This window comes from Podarcis vaucheri (assembly GCF_965113315.1).
Source record: "Podarcis vaucheri genome assembly, chromosome: 16".
In the NCBI taxonomy this organism is placed as follows: Eukaryota; Metazoa; Chordata; class Lepidosauria; order Squamata; family Lacertidae; genus Podarcis; species Podarcis vaucheri.
Genome location: NC_138754.1, coordinates 18,789,051 through 18,812,766, shown reverse-complemented (window position 1 = coordinate 18,812,766; position 23,716 = coordinate 18,789,051). Strand labels below are relative to the sequence as shown.

The window sequence follows — 23,716 nt, the reverse complement described above, 5'->3', positions numbered from 1 at the left end:
GTGGGAAAAGGAGACAACAGGGCAGATAGATGGTCAAAGCTGGGGAGAAATATGGGAGAATCGTACATTGAAAATGTTGTCTATAAGAAGAAAATTATTCTAAATTAGTTTGGAAGTGGTATTTAACACCAGTCAGATTAAATCAAATAAACAAGGAATAATCAGTGTTATGTTGGAAGGGATGCCAGGAAACCAGGAATTATGCTCATGTGGTGGGGGTGCAAATATGTACAATATTTCTGGCAAAGGGTGTTTAAGGAGATAACAGAAATCACTGGGTTAAAGCTGACCGAAAGTCTAGAGATAGCATTATCAATTTATGATGGGGTGGAAGATTCGCAGACTATGAAGGACTTGCTCACAAATTTATTGACAGCTGCACAAATTATTATAGCTAGGAAGTGGAAGGGGCAAGCAGAATATAAAATGGAAGAATGGTATAAAGAGGTGTGGGATATAGCTATTAATGATAAATTAACATGGGCCATTAAGGTAAGTCGGGGAATATGCAAGAGAAATGATTAAGGAGATATGGAAGGTGTTTGTGGAATTTGTACTGTTAAAATGGAAAAGGGTCAGACCATTGCAAGAGGTGTTTTGGGGAGAGACATTTTGGGAGGCTGGATAGTTACAATGGAATGATCTCAGTGGTGGGGTGCACATTTTTATTCTTATTATTTATGATTATAAGTTTGTCAAAATAAAATAATAAAAATCAAAAAGCACTGTAATGCCACTTTAAACAGTTACAGCTTCCCCCAAAGAATTCTGGGAGCTGGGGTTTGCTAAGGAGACTAGGAGTTGCTTGGAAGCCCCTATCCCACCCCCACCCCCGCCATTCCCAGAGTAGTTTAACAGGAATTCTCTTCACAAGGAACTCCAGGAACCATAACTCTGAGGGAAACAGGGGTCTTTAAACACCTCTTGGCAAACTACAGCTCCCAGGATTCTGGGAAGGAAGCCATAGCTGTTTTAAAATGGCATCAAGGTGCTTCAAAATATATGGTGTGACAATGTCAAGGAGAGACTGAAAATACTTACCTGTGGTGGCATTGCTGCTTCCTGCAGAATTTCACTGCTCAGTTTACCATCTCCACCTTTTCTCCCTTGTCACGGACTCTGGAGGCTCTGCCAAGATCGTTTAACCTTCCACTTCCTTTAAAACTGCTTAATGCAGGTTTTAATGCAGCAGACTTTCAACAACACCACCTTTACATCTCAACACCAGACCAATATTAGAAACTGAAATATGAAAGCTAGGAGCTAAATGGCACCTTAAATCTAGGGTTATGGGCGCAACAACAGAATGACTAGGTGCGCCCCCCCGCCCCCCATAACCAAAATACAAAGCTGAAAATGAATGAACTGCAGCTAAAATATTATGTTCATTTTTTCACATGCTCTAGTCCTTCCCCTCCCACCCACCCCAAATATTCTTAAGAGGGTCTCTTCTCCAGTCTTCAGAGAGTACTGTAGCTGGAAGTGGCGAGGCAGAAAAGGGCCCTCCTTTCCTTCCACTCTGCAGTTTTAATCGGAAATCTTAGGCGCAGTGCTGCGCCCAGAGCTCAGAAACGGTTTGTGCTAATGAAATTCCCTGTTGCAAAATGCGCCTAGAACAATGGGAGTTTTGAACACTGCGCCAGACTATATTTGGTTGTAGGAAGAGGTCTTAGGTGACATCCATAACACCATACATTTAAAGCACACAGCTGCCTTCAAAGATACCCGGGAACTGTAGTTTGCACTTCAGAGCTGCAGCTCCCAGCACCTTTAGCAAAGTACAGTTGCCAAGATTACTTGGGGGAAGCTGGGTGCTTTTCAGGTATGGTGTGGACACAGGCTCTTTGGAGAAATGAGACACTTCATCTGCACAACTCTGCATGAGCCAGACCGCTCCTTAAGAGCTTTCCAATGTGGAAAAAGAAAAAGAAAAATCAACACGCTCAGAGAGCTCAAACTTCTGCAAGGGAGCCTCTCGCAGCCAATTGGCTCATTCAAACCCAGCAAGAGAGCAGAGTCCGTTTCTGCGGGAAGGAAGCATGCTTGTCCCATGCGTCACACACGGGGGAAAAAATCACCCCAAAGGGAGAGAGAGCTCTGTAAACTCCTATAAAGCTTTTGGAATGCAAGAAGTTCTGGGTTCGAGCACCAGGTAACGCTGGGGAGGTCCCCTGGAGAGTCAGCATGGCCCTTATTGAGCTAGTTGGACACTTGGTTTGACTCCATATAAGGCAACTTCTTGTGTTCGCCACAGACGGGGAGGAAAAGAATCACATCAGTTTGGGGCAGGAATGGCAAAAGCTGTGAAATAGGTAATACAACATTTCTGTTGCCTTTGAAAGGATGCAGATATTGGGTGGGGGTGAAAACTGGTCTTCCTGCATTTTCCCTTACATAGCCTACACTGTCTTAGGAATGGCTACCTTCTGCTCCAAGTAGGTAAGCCACCCTTCACCTGAGTAGAACCTCCTTGTCCAGAGGCAGTGCACCTCTTTAGTTCTAGGTGTCAAGAGACCAACCTATTGACCCCAGCATGTCCTGCTTGGCAGCACCCACAATGTGATATCATTATGAGTTCCATTTGTATCCCACCTTTTTCTCCAAGGAGCTCAAGGTGGCATTCATGGTTCTTCCCCTTCCTCAATTGATACCCAGAGCAAGCCTGCAAGGTAGGTTAGGCTGAGATGCAGCAATTTGACCCCTGGTCTCCCAGGTCCTAGTAGTATGTGTTCCATTATAGAAGAGATTGGGGGACCTGTGTCCCCTGCTAGATGTTCTGGACTGCAACTCCCAGCAAACGCAACAAGGACAGCCAGGCTGGCTGAGGCTGATGGGAGTTGAGGTCCAAAACATTTAGAGGTGCATGTGAGGTTGGGGAAAGCTGTCATCCATTATAATGCTGGCTCCCCATCCTATTAAGCCTCCTGAGCAGAACAGACCCACGAGCCATTCAAACAAAGAAGCAGCTGGAGGCACGATTACCGGTACCTGGAAGGGCTGGCCAACAGTGCGAGTCTCGGGCCCAGCTCCTTGCAGGCTGCAAAACATCCCAGAGGGATGAGCTTCTTCTCCCAGGCTTCCGCACGCAGATGCCAACCTCCAAATTCAGTGTCATGTTAATTATGGGGGAAATCTGTTGCAGGTAGCAGAAATGTGACACAAAAGCAGCTGCTGTCACTTCACAACACTTTCAGGATTTTGCAAACTACTCATGGCGTGCTTCCAAGCATCTCCAAACAACAAAGAAGGGTGGAAGCTTTTTAAAAACAAACTTTTTTGAAACTCAGCAGAGGTCTCAGGAAGTTTCCCTGTGCAGGTGGGAGCAAAATCTCATGATATGCAGTGCATGGTATTCCACCAGCTCTCTGTTCTTCTCTCCAGATAAAGAGAGATAAAGACGAGGGTACCACGATGGGAGGAAACCTGTCCCGAGATAATGCTGGCGAGCCTGTCTCCTCCAACATTTATACTTCCAGGGAGAACGGTCTGAATGCATTCACACCTTTATAATGAGAACTGCAATCTTGGCTTTAATAAGGAGCTGGGACTCTCAGAAACCAAAACAACCGTTCTGTTCTCAGGGCCACACAGAAGATGGAGAATAATCAATGACCTTCTGGAATTACGGAGTCAAAATAAGGGACTCGTTGGCTATGATCTGAGCTCCCTTCCCATGCTGGGATTAATATTTTTTTTAGAGCGAGGATGACATATTAAAGACCCACATTCTGCAAAACTTAGTAAGTGTGGATGCAACCCAAAGGGGCAATGAGAAAGGATCTCAAGAATTGCACTCGGACATTTCTGTCTCTCTGAGAAGGTTAATAGGCACAGCTTTGAAGAATGGAGGAGTCAGGAAACACAAGAAAGCTCTCTCTACACCCCCACCCCGGCCCCCTCTCTCCTCTTCACCCGCTGAAACGTGAGGGCAGCAGATCCCTGGTAAAGAACTGGCTGTTCCAAAGTGTGGTTTTGGATGCAAGGGGAAGAAAGCAGAAGGAATCAATTAGGATCTGAACAAGAGCCCCACCCAAAAGCCATCGAGGAAGCTGCTCAGGCAAGGACTGGGAGAGCTACAAACTGCTTTTTATTTTGTATATTTTATTTATTACTACTACTATTACTACTACTCTATTATTGTTAGTAAAAGGTTGGTTTCCTTGTTTTCTGCTATTTGTCATGGGCAAATAACTACCCTGATTTTGTCTACGTGTGGGAGAAGGGGGCATTCAGGAGGTTAACTTTTTAAAATAATGTAGCTCCTGTACCAGCTAATAAATTTTATTGACTGTGTTGGGAGGACGCAGACTACATATTACACTTGCTACAGAACCACTGTAACTCAGGGGCAAGCAGTGCCATGGCACCCAAATGCGTCACAATGAATTCTTAATGGCTTTGGTGAATTATTAAATGAAGAGCAGCATCAAACAGGAGGCAGAGCAGGGGAGGGGCTGATTAACCCTCTCCTCACAGTTCCTTCATGCCCCAAGAACTAGCCCCCTACGCTGGCTGCTTGTGTCCCTGCAGGGCTCCAGCTGAATGCTTAGGGCTAAAATATGCATCTGAAACCCTGGCATGTGGAAGAAGGGCTGAAGGAATGAGCAGAACAGCAGCCAATCGGATAAAAATTAAGCATCGCCCTCACCCTACCGCTCCTCCAGTCAAAGTTACAGCCTCCCAAGGGTGCTTTTCTTTCTTTTCTTGTATAATTCAAAGGAACTTCCTAGACCTCCCTTGCTTCTTCCCATTCATTCCATGTGTCTAATATAACTCACATAGAGGTGTTACTTTAACAACTCATGGGCAAATATTAATACCAATTGTAGGCATTAGGTACTATCATGTTCCTTGTCTCAGAGCAGCAGTTGTTCTCAGCAAAGCGCAAACCGGATCCATTGTTAAATTAAACAGACATCCACTTTCCAGGTTTTCTGACTGGGATCTCTCATAGACCTACCTGGAGATCTTGGGAATTAAACCAGGGACCTTCTGCATGCAGAGCTGATGTTCTACCACAGAGCTATGGCCCTTTGCTGACAGTGGTGTAACAGAACCTGGAGGGAGCAAGTTCTGAAACTGCGGCAGGTGAAGCTACCTGAGAAGGGCTCCTGTGAGTGATGCCTTGGCCCAATGGCACACATGCAGCCTCATTCTATTGTCTATATAAAGGAAGAGAACGGGGCCCTGGGCTCAGAGAAACCTCAGGGATGAAAAGGTGGCAAGTTAAGTGCTTCGAGGAATTTATTCTTGGCATGAAAATAAACAGGCAGCATCAAGGCTTTGCAAGGGAAGGTAAACAAGAGACACAAACAGGAGCTTCCGAAAATTGTGGTATGGTGATGGCGGGATGATATTTTGTCAAGGTTCCTGGCATGTAAGAGGGAAGGAAATGCACAATCCAAACCAAAGTTTTGCATAGGGGAACCATTTCTTCCCACAGGATTTGGTTTTCAGCGGCTGAATTCCCCCACCCATGACCAGCCATGTTTCTGCCCCAGAATGCACTCAAGGCATTGGATTATGGATTCAAACTGCCAGCAAAGAGATTTCACCAAGCCCATCGTTGTGGCTGAATGTCACGTTTCACCTCTCTGAGGAAGGAGGCGCCAGAAGGGGCACTGGAGGCAACAAACACACACACAACAACCAACCCGCCTTGCTTAAAAACTGCATGTGAACAGGCAGGATCTTGGATTGCCAGCAACAAGCCACCAAGAATCCCAAATCCTTGGAATAAACGCTTCTTGCCGGAGCAGAAGGGCGTTGGCCACAGCCATGAGTCAGAAACGGTTCTGGCACAGAGTGCCAAGCATGTGCTCCACCCTTTCAAATCCAAACCGCTGGCTGGTTTCTATGGAGTGGCCAATCCAGAGCTTCCACAGCAGCATCCCTAGTTCCCATTGGCCCACTAGAAGATGCCGAGAGCAGGGGCTGATGGGAAGCCTCACCCGTTAGGCACACGTGAGGGGTGCAGGGCTGCCCTGGCTTTGTCTGTGCCATGTCAAAGATCTGTAGCCATTTCTACCTGGGGACTGGCGTGAGCCGTGAAGTGCCATGCCTTTACCAGGCTCCCCTGCTGCCTAGCTTTCATACTTTTCCAGGCTCCCTTACTGCCTGGCTTTTAACATGCGTCCTGGTGAGGTTTTTAGGAAGGCATAGTACGTAGCACATAAAACCCATTCACTCTTATGCAGGGAGGAGATTAGAATCCAAGAGTAGCACATAGAGATGCAGGTTCCAATCCTGACAGCCTTGTCCAAATCATGCACTCCAGTCCTAAACTCTTTGCAGGGTACTTGCAAAGACAAATGCAACTTTGTACACGCAGGGTATGATTCAAATTTATTCAGTGTTGCTCTAACCTGCTACAGATACCCAAGAGGGGAAGGGGTGCATCTTGCACTGATCAGCTTCCCTGTAGAATGGCGACACTCACCCATGCCCACAAACCACAAGCTATGGGGCCTTTCCTGCGCTTTTTACATCTGTTGCAGGTAATTGCATTTTAAAGAATGTCGCACGTTCCAGGTAGAATTTTGCAAAAAGGTGACACATGCAACCAAGACAAACAGAAGAAGGTGCCTCTTATCAGGTCTGGCCAATGGCCCACCATGCCTGGAATTGTCTATTCTGGCTGACAGCAGCAATGATGGCTTTCCGGTGGTCTGCATGTCCCAGGTTTGATCCCTGGCATCTCCAGGTAGGGCTGTGAAAGAGTCCTGTTGGAAACCCTGGAGCACCACTACCCAGTCAATGTAGACAACAATGAGCTAGATCAGGATCTCCAGCTGTTTTTGGACTACAGTTCCCATCATACCTGACCACTGGTCCTGCAAGCTGGGGATTATGGGAGTTGTAGTCCAAAAACAGCTGGCGACCCAAGTTTGGGAAACCCTGAGCTAGATGGATCAATGGTCTGACTCTGCATGAGGCAGTTTCCTATGTTCCACTTCTGTTTTGAGACCCAGCTGAACCATGGAAAACTTGTGTTCTGCCACCCAGCTTCAGGCCATGCCATACATCATGCTGAACAAACAAAGCCACATAGGGGAGGGTCTAATAAACAGCAATTGGTGGTAAGAGTCAAAGTCTGACTTACATACAAAGCTAATTTATTTCAGTATCACTGCCCACCCATACCAACCCAAGGCATTTCTGGCAAATCAACAGCCTGAGAACAGGGGCGGGAGTTGAGGAGCAGCCAGCTTCATCAGGTTTAGTAAAACTTCCTTGCCTGCTCACCTGGAAACAATCCTTACTCGACACAGGTGAGGAAGCAAGTGGTTATAATATGAGCACAATATACCTGGATATCAGATGTTGGGGATAGACAAGAGGAAGCCACACACCCTTTTATGCCCAGCATATAAGCTCCTTGGAGGCTTCTGGCTAACCACTGCTGGAAACAGAAGGCTGGGCCTTTGGACCGAATAGAACAAGGCATTCAAAATACAGTGCACATGGCCTTAAGATTTAAGGGGAACCCGGAACCTGATTCAAGTGTTAGGGCTCAAGGCATAGAGCATGCCAACAAAGAAAAAGTGCCTCTGAGCATACATGAACCAATTTTTGCTCCCCACCAAGTTACCCACAAAGCTCCTTTAGAACCACAGGGGCTTTGTTGCTGCAGCAAACCTGCTCAGCAACTCTGGCCTCTCTCCAGGCTGTTTAATGACAACTCAGCCTATGGCTGTTTGGAACTTCCTGGTGTTCCTTTCTTGTAGCTCATAGCTGGACGTGCCCACAAAAGTCCTCGAAAAACACAGTCCTCGGAGCCAGCTCAGCCCAGCGGTTCCATCGACCAACGCATTGCTTGGATCCCCCAATCGCTTCCAGCGGTTTGAGACCTGCGGGCGCTGCCTGGCTTTTTTTTTTTTTAAAAAAAAAGAAAAACACAGTCCTCCAGCACAGATCATAGATCACAGAATTGTAGAGTTGGAAGGGACCCCGAGAATCATCTAGTCCACCCCACTGCAATGCAAGAATATGCAGCCCATATGGGATCCCCGTATGGGAATCGAACCTGCAACCTTGGCATTATCAGCACCATGCTCTAAGCAACTGAGCTGCCGGTCTGACTCTCTAGGCAACCAAGAACTCTGGCAGCGAGCGGTTCGTCAAGATATAACTTGTACTGGCCTGTTTGGGAGTCCTAGTTACCTCCTTCGCTAGCCACTGCTCAAGGGGGCTATCCTGCCTGAATGGTGATGTCGCCAAAGGGGAAGGGTCTGTCAAGAAATGTTGCAGGGGTGGGAATTACTTTAAGGAAGCGGAAGATCAGTGTGGCCGCAGGGAAGATCTCAGGAATGGGTGGGGGGCTGTGTGTGGTGCATTGTGGTGTTAAGGTAAGCAAGATAGTAGGGGAGACTATCCGCTGTTATAGGGAAGCGCTGCAAAGAAGCTCATTTTTTTTACCAAGTCAAAAATTAAAGGTTAAAAACTAGCATGATCGGCTGTGTATCTGTCACTGAACTCTAACTGGGATGGATGTCTCCCATTTGCGCCCTGGCACAGGTGGGTATTTCAACATGATCAAAGTTACGATGGGCTATTGATTATGGCAAGGGTGGCTAACCTCTCACCCAGGAGGGAGGTCTGATGCAGACCCCTAAGACCCAACTGATTTGGCAGTGGCAAAAAGGTAAGAAAAATTAAAGTGGGCTCCTCTCCACTCAGCTACTTGATGGAGAATGCCAGAATACGTGCTTGTCGCCAAGTCCTGATGTATTCGCTTCTGGTTCTCATGGTCACAATGATAAGCTGGAGAAAGCTAACAAAAGCATCAGAAACTAGGGGCACGCCAGCCTTGAAGAGACAGACCACATCCTACCCAGCTTCCTACCCGCGGGAACCATTTGTTTGCCGCTCTGTTTTCAAAGAAGAGTCTTGGACAACAGTTAAGAGAAGTAATCCAGCTGCACAATCCTGATAGTTGCCTTGCCAGGGTGCAAGCAGAGTCTGGGTGGCAGAGATACCGAGTGGCTGTTTCCACCCAGCCTCCAGATTAATGTACTCCTGGATATTATTGAATGCCTACTTGTATGCCCTGTTGCACTCTGTGGGGCCTAGCATGCTACTAAAAAGTCACCCCGAGGGGGATCCACTGGCCAGTCAAAAAGAGAAAATCCACTCCTGAGACAGGGCAAGTGCAATGCAAAACTGTGATATTATTATTATTATTATTATTATTATTAACCACCAAACATCAAAGTGGAAGGCACAAATGGAAAGGAACTGAAAGCTGGTGAATCAAGAATTCTAGAGACTCCAATGCGAGTGATATGTTCAAAGGGGAAACAATTGTTACGGATGGGGAGACTTCGTCACGCAGCGTGCTTTGATCTTTGTAAAGCTACCACTAAAAGGGGAACAGCTTGCAAGGTAGAGGACTTTGCTTCCGACCACAGGCGGGGCCCTCCAGCCGCCTCACCCCCACGCAATGTCTAGCTCTCCCCCCCCCCTCAGGGCTCCACCGGGGAATTTCTATTTGTCCTTCGAAATCAATGAATTACGATTGTAGTTTCCCTTCGGCTGACTCACACTGCCTCTTGTTTGCAGTCTCAAAACATTTGCTGCCTCCCCTGGCAACCGCTATTGCCGAGCTGTCGGACGAGGCGGGCAGGCAAACAGGTTAATTGCAAAGGAAAACCTTTTGCAACCAGCCTTGCAAAAACAGAAAGACAGGTAGCCGGCGCCCCACGGGAGGAGACGCAAAAGGGCCCCATGTGCTGCTGTTTGTGGCACAAAGCACACGGTTGTCAAGACCCGACGCGTGGGCTGCAAAGCCTGCCTGCTTCTGGGGCACAGCACAATGGCTGACAAAACAGACACCTGGCAGCTAGACGGGACTTCCAAAAATATTTCCTGCTGCTCTGAGTTTGTCTACTCCTACAGAAGAGAGGCAAAGCTACACAACATGCAACTGCAGTTGACAACAACCATTTCTTTTTGCATTAAATTGTAGTTAAGCACAGGGGCATATTAAAGAAGTGGCAACTGTGGTTAGATGCCCCATGAACACACCGAACTGCTATCAAGCCATAATCTGAGGCTTGCAGTATGAATCATATCAGCTGCAGCATACCAATGCCGATGAATCTTCAACCAGGTTGGGGGCAGAGGAGAATAAAAGACACATCTGTAATGTCCCTACCTCCTATGTCTCAAGTGAACATGCAGTAAGGCAGAGCTTTCCAAACTGTGTTGCATGAATGCTCCCTGCGCTTCTCCCGGGGATGGAAAGGGGTTAGTTTAACCTCTGCTTTGCTAGCAAAACTAAATTACTGTGTGGCGAAATGATGCATGTGTAAAATGTGTGTCACCAACATGAAACGTTTGGAAGCTCTGCAGTAAGGGATATTAAGTCCTACAGCTCACTTGGGGTGAGCAGGAATCAACACCAGATGACCAGGCAGGTCTTTATAAAAGCTTGGCCAGAAAGCATGGGTTTATGCAGGCAAACAAGCCAACAAAAACCCTTGCGCTGCGGCAACTTGGGTGGAATTAACTGCAAACCATTCCTTGCCGAGTCTCCGACTACTACTACTACTATTATTTCAGTTGTCATTCACACAGTGCATTTCAAATCTGTAAAATGCTTTGCAGGCATTGTTTTAGTAACCTGCACCACAGCCTTATCAGATAGAAATATTGGCCTATCATCCCAATTTGGCAGATGAGGGACCAAGCTAAAGAACAACTAAGGCTGCAACTCTGAGCACAGACAGCTGGGAGCAAACCCCTCTGAAATAAATGGGGCTTAGATGTGAAAATTAAACGCATGTGGGTCTGGGCTGCAAGGCCACCCAGGAAGCTTGAGTCACAACCTGGGAAGTTCATTTGAGTACTTCAGAGGTAATCTAAGGCAAGGCAGATTCACCCGCCTTCCCCAGCTGGTGCCCTCCAGATGTCTGGAACTACAACTCCCATCGGTGCTGCAATGGCTGCACTGACTGGGGCTGATGGGAGTTGTAGTCCAAAACATCTGGAGCGTGAAACAGGCTGGGGAAGGTTATCTTGGGTAATCTGCAACTTTTTCCTGGTATGCTACATGCATGCAATTATGAAACTTATGTTCAGGCTTGGTTTTGAAGTGCTTTATGGAGCACTTGCAAGTGGTGGGGAATGCAGCCTTCCCCCCAAAAAAATGCCCACATTAAGAGCAGCTGCTCAGCACCTAGTGCTGCAGCCTTTTCAAATGATTCGGCCACACATAGCACAACAGACCCAGGATCTAAATGGAGACAGGCTCGCATTGCCATTGAGATGAGCACAAAGTTATCTAAAGCAGGATCTGCAATGGGACACATGGAGGTTAAATATAAAACTGAGCTGCATGCAAGCGGCATCTGCAAAAGGCTTTATTTCTGGGAAAGGGACTCTGCAATTTACTCAGAAAGGACCCAACGACTCACCTCCCCCGCCCTCAGTTCTAAGGCTTCTCAGCAGAGAAGGCTAGGAAGCCACAGCAAAGCCAAAGGCTGTAGGAAAATGAGACTGGCCGGCAGACTTTGGCATAAGGCTGTTGTAGCTGCCACATTCCCTACTGCCTATCAGAGTTCAGTTACCTCCTGAAGCCGAATACTGGCAGGGAAGGCAGGAGGAAAGAGGGTACAGTTGTTCAGCATGCAAGCACAGCACTATCAAACCATGCACAGCAGAACACAGTTACTACAGCTGCACCTTGGTTCCTTTAAAACAAAAAACCTCCATGTTGAGTTTTGAAGTTCCTAGTGCTCCTGGTTCAAGAGCAAAAAAAAACCTCAGCACTGAGAGAACACAAAAAACTATTTAGAAACTAGAGGTGGTGAGGAAGCGGGGGGGACGGGGGACAACAGACTGCTACTCGCTATAGTTCCTGCTCCTTTGCTATGACCACTAGGTCTTCCCCTCTGCACAGCCTGTTTCTCTGCAAGTCTGAACTCACATTCTCCAGCAGATGCCTAAGAAACGTGGAGGAGATGCATTCCCCACCCCCGGGCCCACCACAAAAATGCAGCCAACGCACAGTAACTAAGCGTGTGGCGCAATCTGCCCAATGTGTACAATTTATTCCAGTTGCAGAAATTTAGGATGAGTAGAGTGGAAAAAATATATAATCACATAATTCCTCCACCACACCCGAATCGAATATTTGAGCCAACACAGAAAAGGCTGCGTAGGAAAAATCTAAAACGGTGACAATGAAGGTCAGAACGGGCGCAAATTCAGCAAGCAGTTTGTTAAATCAGATGCACCCCTGGATGAAAAAGGGTTCGGCTTGAGTAAAAGCGGTCATAGGTGGGCACTTCAGAACAGAATGTTCACCTTGCCAACCAGCAGAGCAGCAAACATAGTTTGGTTCTACTGAAGATAGAACTTGCTAAGCTTAGAAGTCTAGGGAATCCTCCAAGAGAATGAAGGGTATGCCTTGATAAGAGAAGCACCTATCCCATAGTCTGCCCCAAGAGCTTGCTGACATTTCCTGCGGCCCCCAAACCGAACTGTGATCTGCCACACAGAGCCTTTTGGCAAACCACTCAGACAATTCATGAGACAACCACATACACAAACAGTCCTTGCCCAATTTGGAGTGGAGACTAAGCTGTGTACAGTATACACACTCTCACTCAAGTCTGCACTCAATGCACTCCTAGCTGCTAGTAAAGGAAGCAGTGTGCGCACAACACGAGCCACAATCCATATCTATCCTGACGTTTCTTGTGAAATATTGCATTTTAATGCACTTTCCCCCAAACCAGCTTGGCTCCAAATTGAGAAAACAAATGACCCAGCTGCGTTTTAAGCCAGCTTGAATTGTTTTCAACCAAGCCTTACTCAGAGTGAATCCATGGAAATGAATGGAGGCACCTTAGCCATGCCCATTCATTTCAATGGGGTAGGCAACGCGGTGCCCTCCAGATGTTCTTGGACTAGAACACCCATTGTTCCTCTCCCCTGGCCATGCTGACTAAGGCTGAGGGGAGCTGGAGTCAAACATCTGGAGAGCACCACACTGAGGACCCCTTAATCTGGTCAACACGAGGGGGCAATTTATGCAATCTTAATGGAGACTATTGTGCATGGCCTCATTGCCGGCACCAAAGCCATCCCCTGTGCTTGCTCCCCAATGCACCCAAAACCAGGACATGGATACAAAATATTAATTTGATGGCCATTGGTAGAAATTTAAGACAGTTTTAAAAAAAAATTCTGATTACTCCAAGATATTCTGAACAAAACACAGCTACAGTGCCAAGGAGAATTAACTCCCTTTCTAAGTTTGGGGGATCCATCCAACTATTGTTTAAGATATGCTGGCCACATACCACAGAGGTAAACTTTCCACTGCCAAACTGGAAATTCCAGGCAGCCGCGACAGATACCACAATGCCAACCGCACAACCAATTGCCCACAAAAGAGGAAAAGAAAGTGTTCATTGTCAAGCCTGAACGTGGGCTTGGGGAAGAATATGCCGCCTCCTCCTGTGCCCACAACAGAGTCGCAGTCTTCCCAGCTGGAGAATGACATTCTTTGCCCTCCCAGCTCATATGATGGCTGCCAGCTTCCATGCCCGCTTTGGTCCCTGCCCAAAATCCTTGTGGGCCACCATCCACTGGGCTTACGCTTTTGACGCAATCCTGACTACGTACTCCAAATCGTGCAGAGGTGTTTGTGGGATTTTCTCTTTTCTTTTTTGAGGGGGGAGGGCTGAGGAAAACGGTGTTTGGACCAAGGAGGGTTCCCTCCACCCCCACCCCGGGTCCCTGGGCGAGCGCCCCTAGCCAGCCCCTTCCCGGGCTTCCTACCTGGCCTTGAGCTCCTTGAACTCCTCGCGGACTTTGCTCAGCTCCAGCTGGAGGCGCGCCCGCTCCTTGGCCACCGAGTCGAGCGTCTTGCGGGCGTCGGCCAGCTCCGCCTCGTAGGCCGACTTGATGCCCGTGACCTCGCGGCTCACCTCCTCCTCGGACTCGGTGATGCGCAGCCGGAGCCCGGCGTTCTCGGACTCGAGGGAGCGCACCTTGTCGATGTAGATGGCCAGGCGGTCGTTCAGCTCCTGCAAATCCTCCTTCTCCTGCAGGCGGGTGATGCGGGCCGGCGAGAGCGGGGTCGAGGTGCCCCCGCTCCGGGTGCTCCTCTTCTGGCCGGGGGTCTCCATGGCGCAGGCGGGGGTTCGGGCCCTGGCGAACGCGGAGGACGAGGGAAGCGGCGGCGGCGGAGGCACTGGAGGAAGCAGCAGAATTCCAACGCACCTCGGCTCTCCAAGTGACAGGCGGTCTGAGTCACGGGCTTGGAGGGCAGCTCATATAGCTTTGGGAAAAGGCGGGGGAGGCTGGGGAAGAGGAGGGGAGGGGCTAGGCAAATAGAACCAGCCCCTTATTTGCATAGTTAAAGGAAAACTGCCCAGGACTGAGTTTTTATCACATTCTCTAATGCTTCCCTTCTTCGTCCGCCTCCCTCCTCCCGATCTGCTTGGCCTTCCCCTCCGCTCAGGGAGTTTCGACGACCCAGAGAGCAAGGAGCCTGTGCGCCTACTGGTTAGAGCAGCCTTTTCTCAGACGGCGTTGGAATGCAGCGCCCACCATCCCAAGCTAGCAGAGAAGGTGATCAGGGACGTTGGGAGCTGTAGTCCAACAGCGTATGAGGACCCAAGGTTGAGAAAGGTTGGGTTCGTTGGAAGGGAGCTTGAGACCATCTAGTCCAACCCCCTGCAATGCAGGAAGATGCATGCAGCTGCCCCAGACGGGGATCGAACCTGCAACCTTGGCGTTAACTGCAGCATCACGCTCTGAGCTATCCAGGCCAGGGTTCGAATCCCCATTCATAGGGAAGCTCCCAGTCGCCGGCTCTCAGCCTAGCCTACCTCGCAGGGTTGTTGGGGATTAGGTGAGGAGGTAGGAGGGGGAGAACCATGTGCGCCCCCTCGAGCTCCTTGGAGAATAAAAAGGTGCGGTATGGTGAATGCAACAAATAAGGGCCAGTTGTTTCTGTGCAGGTATGGGAAGCAGGAACGCAAACGGTGCAGGTCCTGCACTGAAAGGGGGTGGCGAACCAGTCGAAGCGCAAAATATCTAGAGGACAGCACGGTTGGCAGGGAGTGCTACTCTGGATCTCCCCACTCCAAAATAAAAACAAAGAAAAATACCTTATACTGCAGCCCCAAAAGCAGGTCCACATTGCCAAAATAGATGCATCTCTGGAAACCCCCGGGAGAGCGGACCGATGTACTTACCCCTCTCGTAAAGGAGCTAAGAAGCTTTCCTTTCTCAACTCTCCACATTAAAAGGGCCAGAACCCATTCTCCACCCCTGACCAGTAGCAAGAACTGAAAGAGAAGTCGACTCCACGCTACAGCCGCACACCATGCATTTAAAACACTCCCAAGAGTCCTGAAAATTGTAGTTTACCTGTCACAGGGATACAGTTCCCAGCAGCCTTCACTACTGCTCCAGGATTTAGAGGCTGGCAGTGCAGAGACTGTTTAGCGTGTGAGAGATGTGCTTTAACTGTAGTTGGAACCCCCACAGCTGGAACAATTTGCTCCAAATTATCAGGACTCTCATTGCAGCCTCCATTCTGCAGCCAATGACAGTCCACGCTGGGTCAACCCTGCGAAAGGTTTCTGCCTTTTCTCGCTTGGCTTGTAGGTAGCCTTGAGAGGCTGCCATCTTCAGATGCTATAGTGCGCTTTTTGGCACTGGAGCAGGGCGCTGGCGGGGGGGGGGGCAAGTGAAGCTTTAAAACTGCTTTGTCCTCAGTCCCCAAAAGATGGGGCTGGTTTAATTTGTCTAAGAGTCATTTCCCTCTCTTCAGGAACCCCCTGGGAGTTGTAGTTTTCTGAAGGGGACCAAATCAGTAATAGAAAAGGCCTGCACACTCACTAAACTATAATTCCCACAATTCCATGGTGGGGTGGGGTAGGGATGGTAAGTCGTTATAATTCATCTAGTATAATTTTGGTATGCAAATATGCCTTCGCTTGGGAGAAATGGTCTCTTCACTGAGCTACAATTCCCAGAATTTCCTGGGAAGAGTGATTGGTTATTAAACCACTCAGAAAATTATAGCTTTGTGGAGGGAATAGGGACCTCCTAGCAACTCTCAGCACCCTTAAGAAACTACATTTCCCAGGATTCTTTGGGGGAAGACATGACTGCTTAAAGTGGTACCACAGTGCTTTAAATGTATAGGGCAGAAGATGGAGCCTATTCAGTTTCACTAGGTTCAATGGAGCTTACATCCACATAAAGCTGCGACAAGGAGTCAGATTCCAAGCATATCCACAGCTTTGGGTGCAGGGATCCAAAATCACTGCTCAAGCATATATATATATATATATATATATATATATATATATATATATATGCTTTCGTAGATTTTCACGGGTACAGGAATGTAGGTTTTGGTGTCTTCGGGTGTCTTCCCGTGTAAGAGTCGGGGTGTCTGGGCGACGTTTCGACGAGGTCTCACTCGTCATCTTCAGGCTGGTGCTTTCGGCTTCTTGTTACTGGAACAGAGCAGAATCTGGTGTTTGAGTTCCTATAAATACTGTTGAGGGGTGTGGTGTATAGCCTCCAACGTTCTGGGCAGAGAGGAAGTTCCTAGATTAGTGTGCCTTTTCTTCTTTTGTTCCTTAATTACTTGAGGGATATCTTGAGTGATTTCATGAGTGATATTCTGAATACCACTGGGTGGGTCATTAAGTGTAGATTAGTTGCTAAAGCTTTCGTGTCTTGACCTCTTGAGCTTGTGAAGAGTTTTTCTGAGAAGATGGCTGTGCTGCATTTAGTTGTGCTCTGGCTTGGCTTCGTGTATAGGGGCGAGCTGTAATTTTGTGCCTGAAGATGACGAGTGAGACCTCGTCGAAACGTCGCCCAGACACCCCGACTCTTACACGGGAAGACACCCGAAGACACCAAAACCTACATATATATATATATACACACACACACACACACACACACCTCACATATTTAATTTGAGATCTGAGGAAAAGAGAAATGAAAATATGAAGAATGGTGAGGAAGTCTGGCAAAATGTTCATACAGCCTTCCCCAAAAGGAAAAGAAACAAGATGATTTACCAGGTTGTCCCTAGTGTTATAAGAATTTTAAGGTTATATATATATTAGATGTTCATAAATGTACCAAGCAAACCCATCAAAATATGTAAACCACATGTCTGAAACCCACAGAAAACTCCTGAAACCATTTTCTCTCTCCCAAAATGACCTCAAATATTTCTCTGCAAGGTCGAAGGAAATGGGAAATCTCCTCATTGTCTCTTTCACAAATCCTGTCTTAAGGGCACATTTAAGATATGAATAGGGCGATCCTAAATAATGTAATCAGTTATCATTCTCAGGTAACCTGGAAGACAGGTTTTCTGCTGTAGACCGCCTCTTCTGTGATGTAGGTATGATGTATCTGGGTGGTGGTCTTGGGCTCCAGGACGGGCCATTTAAAATGTCTATATAAGGCACGGGTAGGCAAACTAAGGCCCGGGGGCCAGATCCGGCCCAATCGCCTTCTCAATCTGGCCCGCGGATGGTCCAGGAATCAGCATGTTTTTACATGAATAGAATGTGTCCTTTTATTTAAAATGCATCTCTGGGTAATTTGTGGGGCATAGGAATTTGTTCTTTATTTCCCCTCCAAAAAAATATAGTCCGGCCTCCCACAAGGTCTGAGGGACAGTGGACCGGCCCCTACAGAAAAAGTTTGCTGCCCCTGATAAAAGGGCTTGCACACCTTTGTCCTGGGTCCCTCCCCCCCCTCCTGTGTGTGGCGGGGAGCACTCTGTTGCAACAGCTTTAATAAAGACCAGGCTTATAGCCACTTTGCTTTTGTATATCCTGGTCTGGTCTCTGTTCATTTCCCAACCAATTTGAGCCTTAAAAGGTATGCTCTCTCCAAAGATCCAGTTTTCCTTAAGAAGCTGAACCCCTTGAAGGGACTCCATTTTTATTCTTATTTCGCTAGTAAACAGAGACATTTGGAAATCGTACTGATAGGTTTCCAAGCCAGCCAGCTAGATCTTTCCTCTGAGTTACAGTTCTGGGAATAAGGTGCTTTGGAGAGTTAGAATCATAAAATCATAGAACTGTAGAGCTGGAAGGGACCTCAAGGGTCATCTAGCTCAACCCCCTGCAATGCAGGAATCACAGCTAAAGAGTCCACCACCTAATGTAGGGTTGCCATATTTCAAAAAGCAAAAACATCAATTCCACCTTTGAAATCACAGTGGTGTCCAGGAAAATCTGGACATATGGCAGCCCTATCCTAACGTTTACTCAGAATCTCCCTTCTTGTAATTTGAGTCTATTGGTTCAGGTCCTCTCCTCTGGAGCTGCAGAAAACAAGCTTGGATTAATTTCCCTCTTATCCAAAACCCTTGCTGAGAATCAAGTTTGCCCCCAACAAAATCTAAACAGCTGGTGGGAACTAAATTGCGTTACGAAGATTGAAAAGGGTAAGCTGAACAATTGATGGGCAAAAGCACCATATAAATCTCTGTCAGCTTCTACTAGGGAATGTTCACTAAAAAAAAGTGCATGGATGGTGATGTTATGAGTTTGGGGGCAGGAAGCAGATCCCCTTAAATTAGTAAATGTTGTAAATTTAACTAATATTTGGAGTATTAAGGGAAGATGCCTATGCCGGTTTTACTGCTCAGGGAGATTGGATGACAGAGGTGTCATTGAGACAAATAGAGTAGGCCAATATGGAGCAAAGTACCATATCTCATAAAGACACTATAGCCTCTGTTGTGCCTTAATTTTCCAAAGGGATAACAAACCCTGGTTAAGTACCAAGAGCCCTGGAATTCCGTGCACCGCTCAGCAGAGGTTGGGGTGGCCAGCAACACTGGTGTCAGATGTGGGATCTGTGTTTTCAGGCAAGCAAAGAGTGTCTGGAGACAAAATGGAGGGAGGAACAGCAACACTCCTTGAACAGCTAAAGCTGTTGAGGGGGCAGCGGAGGAAACAACTTGAGAGAGTGGAGCCAGCTGTTTGACACCATGATCCAGCAGCAACTCCAGCTGTTTGAGCAGCGGGTGAAGAGGTTGCAAGCAGAGTAAATGGAAAGTCTCCTTGGGGAGAAAAGTGTGACCCCCTGTGCGGCGGGAGGAATGCCTGGTGAGATGCTGCAAGGGGCTGGAAATGACTCAGGGGTGTAGCTGGGGGGGGGGGCACGGATTGCAAGTCAGTAGCTGGAGGCAAGGGAGCCTTGCAGCAGGATGAATGGGCTGGAATAATCAGCTCCTGCAGGATTGGAAGTTGTTCCTGAGAGGTGGAGGGAGTTAAGCCAGCACCTGCAAGGAAGGCAGCAGTTTCCTATTGTGATAGGAATTTTATGGTCTTAGATATATGGTAATGTTCATAAGTGTACCAACCAAGCACATACATAGATCAGCACAGGAAGGCCAACCTGGAACCATTTTGATTCCTAAACTGACCAAATGTTTTCTCTGCAAGGTCAAAGTGGGAAACCTCCCCATTGTCTCTTTCCTCACAAATCCTGTCTTAAGGACACATTTAAGATATGAATAGGGTGAGAGCCTGTGACCTGGCCCAAGAACTAAGTATTTATCACTACAAAAGAATGGCGGGCTCCCCAGGCAATCCAATCAAGTAACCTGCCAGACAGGAGATAAACAACAACAGGAGAAAAACAATATTCAAATTTCTGTTTTAGACCACCTTTTCTGTGATGTAGGTGTGATGTATCTGAGGGGTGGTCTTAGGTTACACCCCTTCTATGATGTATGTATGATGTTTCTGGGGTGGTCTTCATCTGCAGGGTGGCAATTTCAAAAGTCTTTATAAGGCCCTGCACACCCATTTTTCTGGGTCCTCCTCCTTTCCTGTGTGTGAGGGGAGCACCCTGTTGCAACAGATCAATAAAGATCAAGCTTACTAGCTGCTTTGCTTCTCAATATTCTCTGGTTGGCCTCTGTTATGTTCTCCTACCAATAGGAAACCTATGTAAGGACTCTATATGGGCTCTTGGATACCCCATAAGGGAAAAGGGCATTTTTTGTTTACAACACTGTGTACCCATGAAAGAAACAGTGGTTTCTTGTTCACCTAAGGAGAAAAGGGGGGGGGCACAGGCTCCTGCTGGATTTGTGATGGAGGAAGAAAGCAGTCTGGCAGTGTTTCCTGCAGTGGGGAGAACATGCAAGGAAAGCTCCAAGAAGAGGTGTGTCTATGTGCATCAGAAGTGCAGAAGACTCCTGTTGGGTTGGGTGAGATGAAGGTCACCAGTGATTTTGCCCCTTGGGTGCCCCAATATGGCCTGGTGGGATGGGAAAGCAGTTCCAATGCTGGGGCAACAGCCAGGGTCACCCAAAGTCTTGTGGGATTAGGGAGCAAGAATTACTGGGTTATGTCCCCTTGTTTAGCTCCATAAAGCATTCCAGAGATGCTGGGAGTTAGCAAAGGGGGGATTTCTGGCCCCCAATTTGGGTGGGGCAGGCCAGTGAATTCTGAATTGGGATACCACCAGATAAAGCCTGGTGGCAAGATTCTGATTTGGAGTTTGGGGGCAGGAGATGAAGTGGACTGGGACAAAGGGCAGAGAAATGGAAGGGATCTCCAACGTACCAGAGAAGAAACAGATGTGATCCTGAAATTATGTCTTGAAGTGGCTGCAAAGGCTGTTTGAGGACTGGGGTGGGGTGGGGGTTGGAGGTTCCGACCCACAACTCTTGGAAAGGCCAAAAAGTAATAGACGGATCCTGGACAGACTGAACTTGTGATTTTGAGCCCCAGAATAACTGCTAAACTTGCTTGAACTTTGTGAAAATGCCACAAACAACCCCGTGTAACTGTGTGATTCACAAAGAATAACTCTGTGAAACCCCAAGGCAAACAACCATGCAGGCAGCTGGCTGGCCGGGCCCAGAGTGGGAGAAATTTAGGTCTATTTTCAGATATTGCTTATTTTTCCTGCAGGGATATTTCTTGCAAGATAAATGCTGTTAATTTGTGCTTTTTACATGTTTCTGGTGTTGGGATCTGGTGAATGATTTGTTGTTGTTAGAATTGCTCAGATAATCATTGTGTGTGAAAAATGTCTTTGAAATGCAGATTTGACTAGTTATGCACCCAAGAAGGAAGGAGGAGGCCTGGAGGATTCCTGGAGAACTAGAGATGGTTGGAAGCAATCAGCACTGTGCTGAGTTACGAGAAATGTGCTCCCATTAACTTTTTCTGTTTTTTCCCTATAGGATATTGAAATATACTCGGAGTTGAGTTCAGCTCGTAGTAGCAATGAATGAAACTTTCCCCAAAGCGTCTAGCTATATATACGTTATTTATACAATGGGCCCTCCATGATTGCCTAATTCTGGGCTGCTCCTGCAGGCCAATCAGGTTGCTGATTCACTTCCACCTGGAGCTGGATTGGGTGGCTCCTACGGACCAATCAGACTGCTGCATTCTGGATCCTATTGTTCTAGGATTCAGCTCAGTACATAACAGATATTCTTATGGATTGTATGTGGTCAGATGCACGTTTTCTAAGAGGAGGGTGATGTTATGAGCTGGGGGGTGGGGTGGCGGCAGATCCTCCTAAAATCTAAAATTAGCAAAAGGTTATAATTTAGCTAATGTTTTGAGTACAGTGGAACCCTGGTTCTTGAACTTAATTCGTTTCAGAAGTCCGTTCGACTCATGAAACATTTGGAAACCAGGGAGCGGCTTCCGATTGTCGCAGGCACCCCGGAAACAATAGCTGACAGCCGCATTGGACGCTCTGCTTCCAAAAAACGTTTGAAAACAGGAACACCTACTTCCGGGTTTTTGGCGTTTGGGGAGCCAATTTGTTCGTCAATAAGCTATTCAAGAACTAAGGTTCCACTCTATTAAGGGAAGATGCCAGTAACAGCATAAAAATAAAGGCTTTGCTGTTTTTTCCTGTTCAGGAGATCAGATGATAGAGGAGCCCCTTAAGAGACAGGGAGAGCAGAGCATTGAGCAGTTAAGGGCAATTTGACAATGCAAATAATACTTAGTGGATAGATACAGGGTTACAGTGGGCATGATGTCACCACAGGAAAAAGTGCCTTTTGCAGGAGGCTTTTGAAATGAAGGTTTACTGGGGTGGGTGTGCTGAAAGCAGAAGGGGAAGAGTTGTTTTCTGAAAAGGCTTCCGAGGAGGAGGAGGAGGAGAAGGCAGCACTCCATGCAGGTTGGCTGGGAGAGGCTGCAACCAGAGACCGGGGAACATGGCTGACCTCTGCTCTGGACCCAAGCCAGCTGGAGCAATGGAAGATGTAAAAAGAGACACTTTTCAGGTGTAATGTTCTGTACTCCCTCCATTGAAGGCTTCAGGTTGTAAATAAACCATATTTCATAAAGACACTTGGCAAACGACTTGGTTTGTCAAGAGTGTGGCGGCATTTCAAAGGTCAGTATTTGTTGCCGCACCCAGGGCTTTTTTTCTGGGGGTACTCAGTGGTACACATACCCCTAAACATTTTGTGACTCTAACTTTGGCCTCATTGAGGAGCAGTACACTGGTACCTCAGGTTTAAATACTTAATTCGTTCCGAAGGTCCGTACTTAACCTGAAACTGTTCTTAACCTGAAGCACCACTTTAGCTAATGGGGTCTCCTGCTGCTGACGTGCCACCAGACCATGATTTCTGTTCTCATCCTGAAGCAAAGTTCTTAACCTGAAGCACTATTTCTGGGTTAGCGGAGTCTGTAACCTGAAGCGTATTTAACCTGAAGCGTATGTAACCTGAGGTACCACTGTATTTCAATATGAGTAGGAAAATGAGAGTACCCCTGTTATGTATTGGGTTTAACACTTTTTATGTTACAAGGCGCGTTCTAACCCATCGTATAAGCGTTGTTAGACGAATGTTCTAAAGCACATGCACTTTCAACTGCCAACTGTCAACAACGGTCAGTTCTCGTTGGGGCTTTTTTATTGTGTAGTCCTGTGAGTTCGGGTTTTGTTTTCCTATGAGTGAGCCATTGTTACTGACAACGTAGTTGAGGAACTTATACTGCTTCCTTGGGCTTCTGACTTTGCTGAACATTTAACATTGGCAACGAGGATGGGATACATGAGCTCCCGCTAGCTACCAGAGGCCTAAGACCGCACAGCAGCACTGCTGCCTGCCGCCTCACAGTAAGCGCTACCTTACCGCCATACTGGACTCAGCAAATAGTCCCGGAAATGAGACCACGCCTGCCACGTCTTCGCAACCACCCACAATCGCACAAGTGACTGCTCCAGGTCTGAGGATGGCCATCAGTCATAGTCAGCCGCCACTGGACTTCGATATGAGCCATCCTGCAGAATGGCCGCAGTGATCTGGGGGGGGTCCAAGAGGGTTCTCCCCGGGGGACACTGTGTACATCCGAAACTATGGGCCCGGACAGGGTTGGGTCCCAGTATTATTGCCCGCTGTACAGGTCTGGTTTCCTACGAGGTAGTTTTGGAGGGGGGAATTGTTTGGAAGAGACACCTTGACCAGTTCAGAGCCAGGGCACCTCTGAACACGGAACTTCACGCAGAACCAGAGGACAGAGAAATGGGTACTTTGGGAGATTCTGTGCCCAGGCCAGGGTGAGAACCAGACGGGTTGCTGGTGACTGAGTTACCCCAGCAGGGCGACTTCAGGCCGGAAGCCTCAGTGGCTCCATCGGCAGTGACCCCTTCAGAGGAGGTCTCACTGACTGCCCCACTCAGACTGCGGGCACCGGAGGAACCC

General features: G+C 47.7%; 1 protein-coding gene across 2 annotated transcripts in view; it reads right to left on the bottom strand.

Moving 5' to 3' along the window:
* Positions 1-14,270, bottom strand: part of LMNA (lamin A/C) — a 48,006-nt gene extending 33,736 nt beyond the window's left edge. For both annotated transcript variants that reach the window (XM_082203702.1, XM_082203703.1), the window contains exon 1: positions 13,792-14,270. In XM_082203702.1, the coding sequence (XP_082059828.1) occupies positions 13,792-14,141 (350 nt within the window). In that variant the 5' untranslated portion in view covers positions 14,142-14,270. The remainder of the gene's footprint in view (positions 1-13,791) is intronic.
* Positions 14,271-23,716: the final 9,446 nt, after the last annotated feature.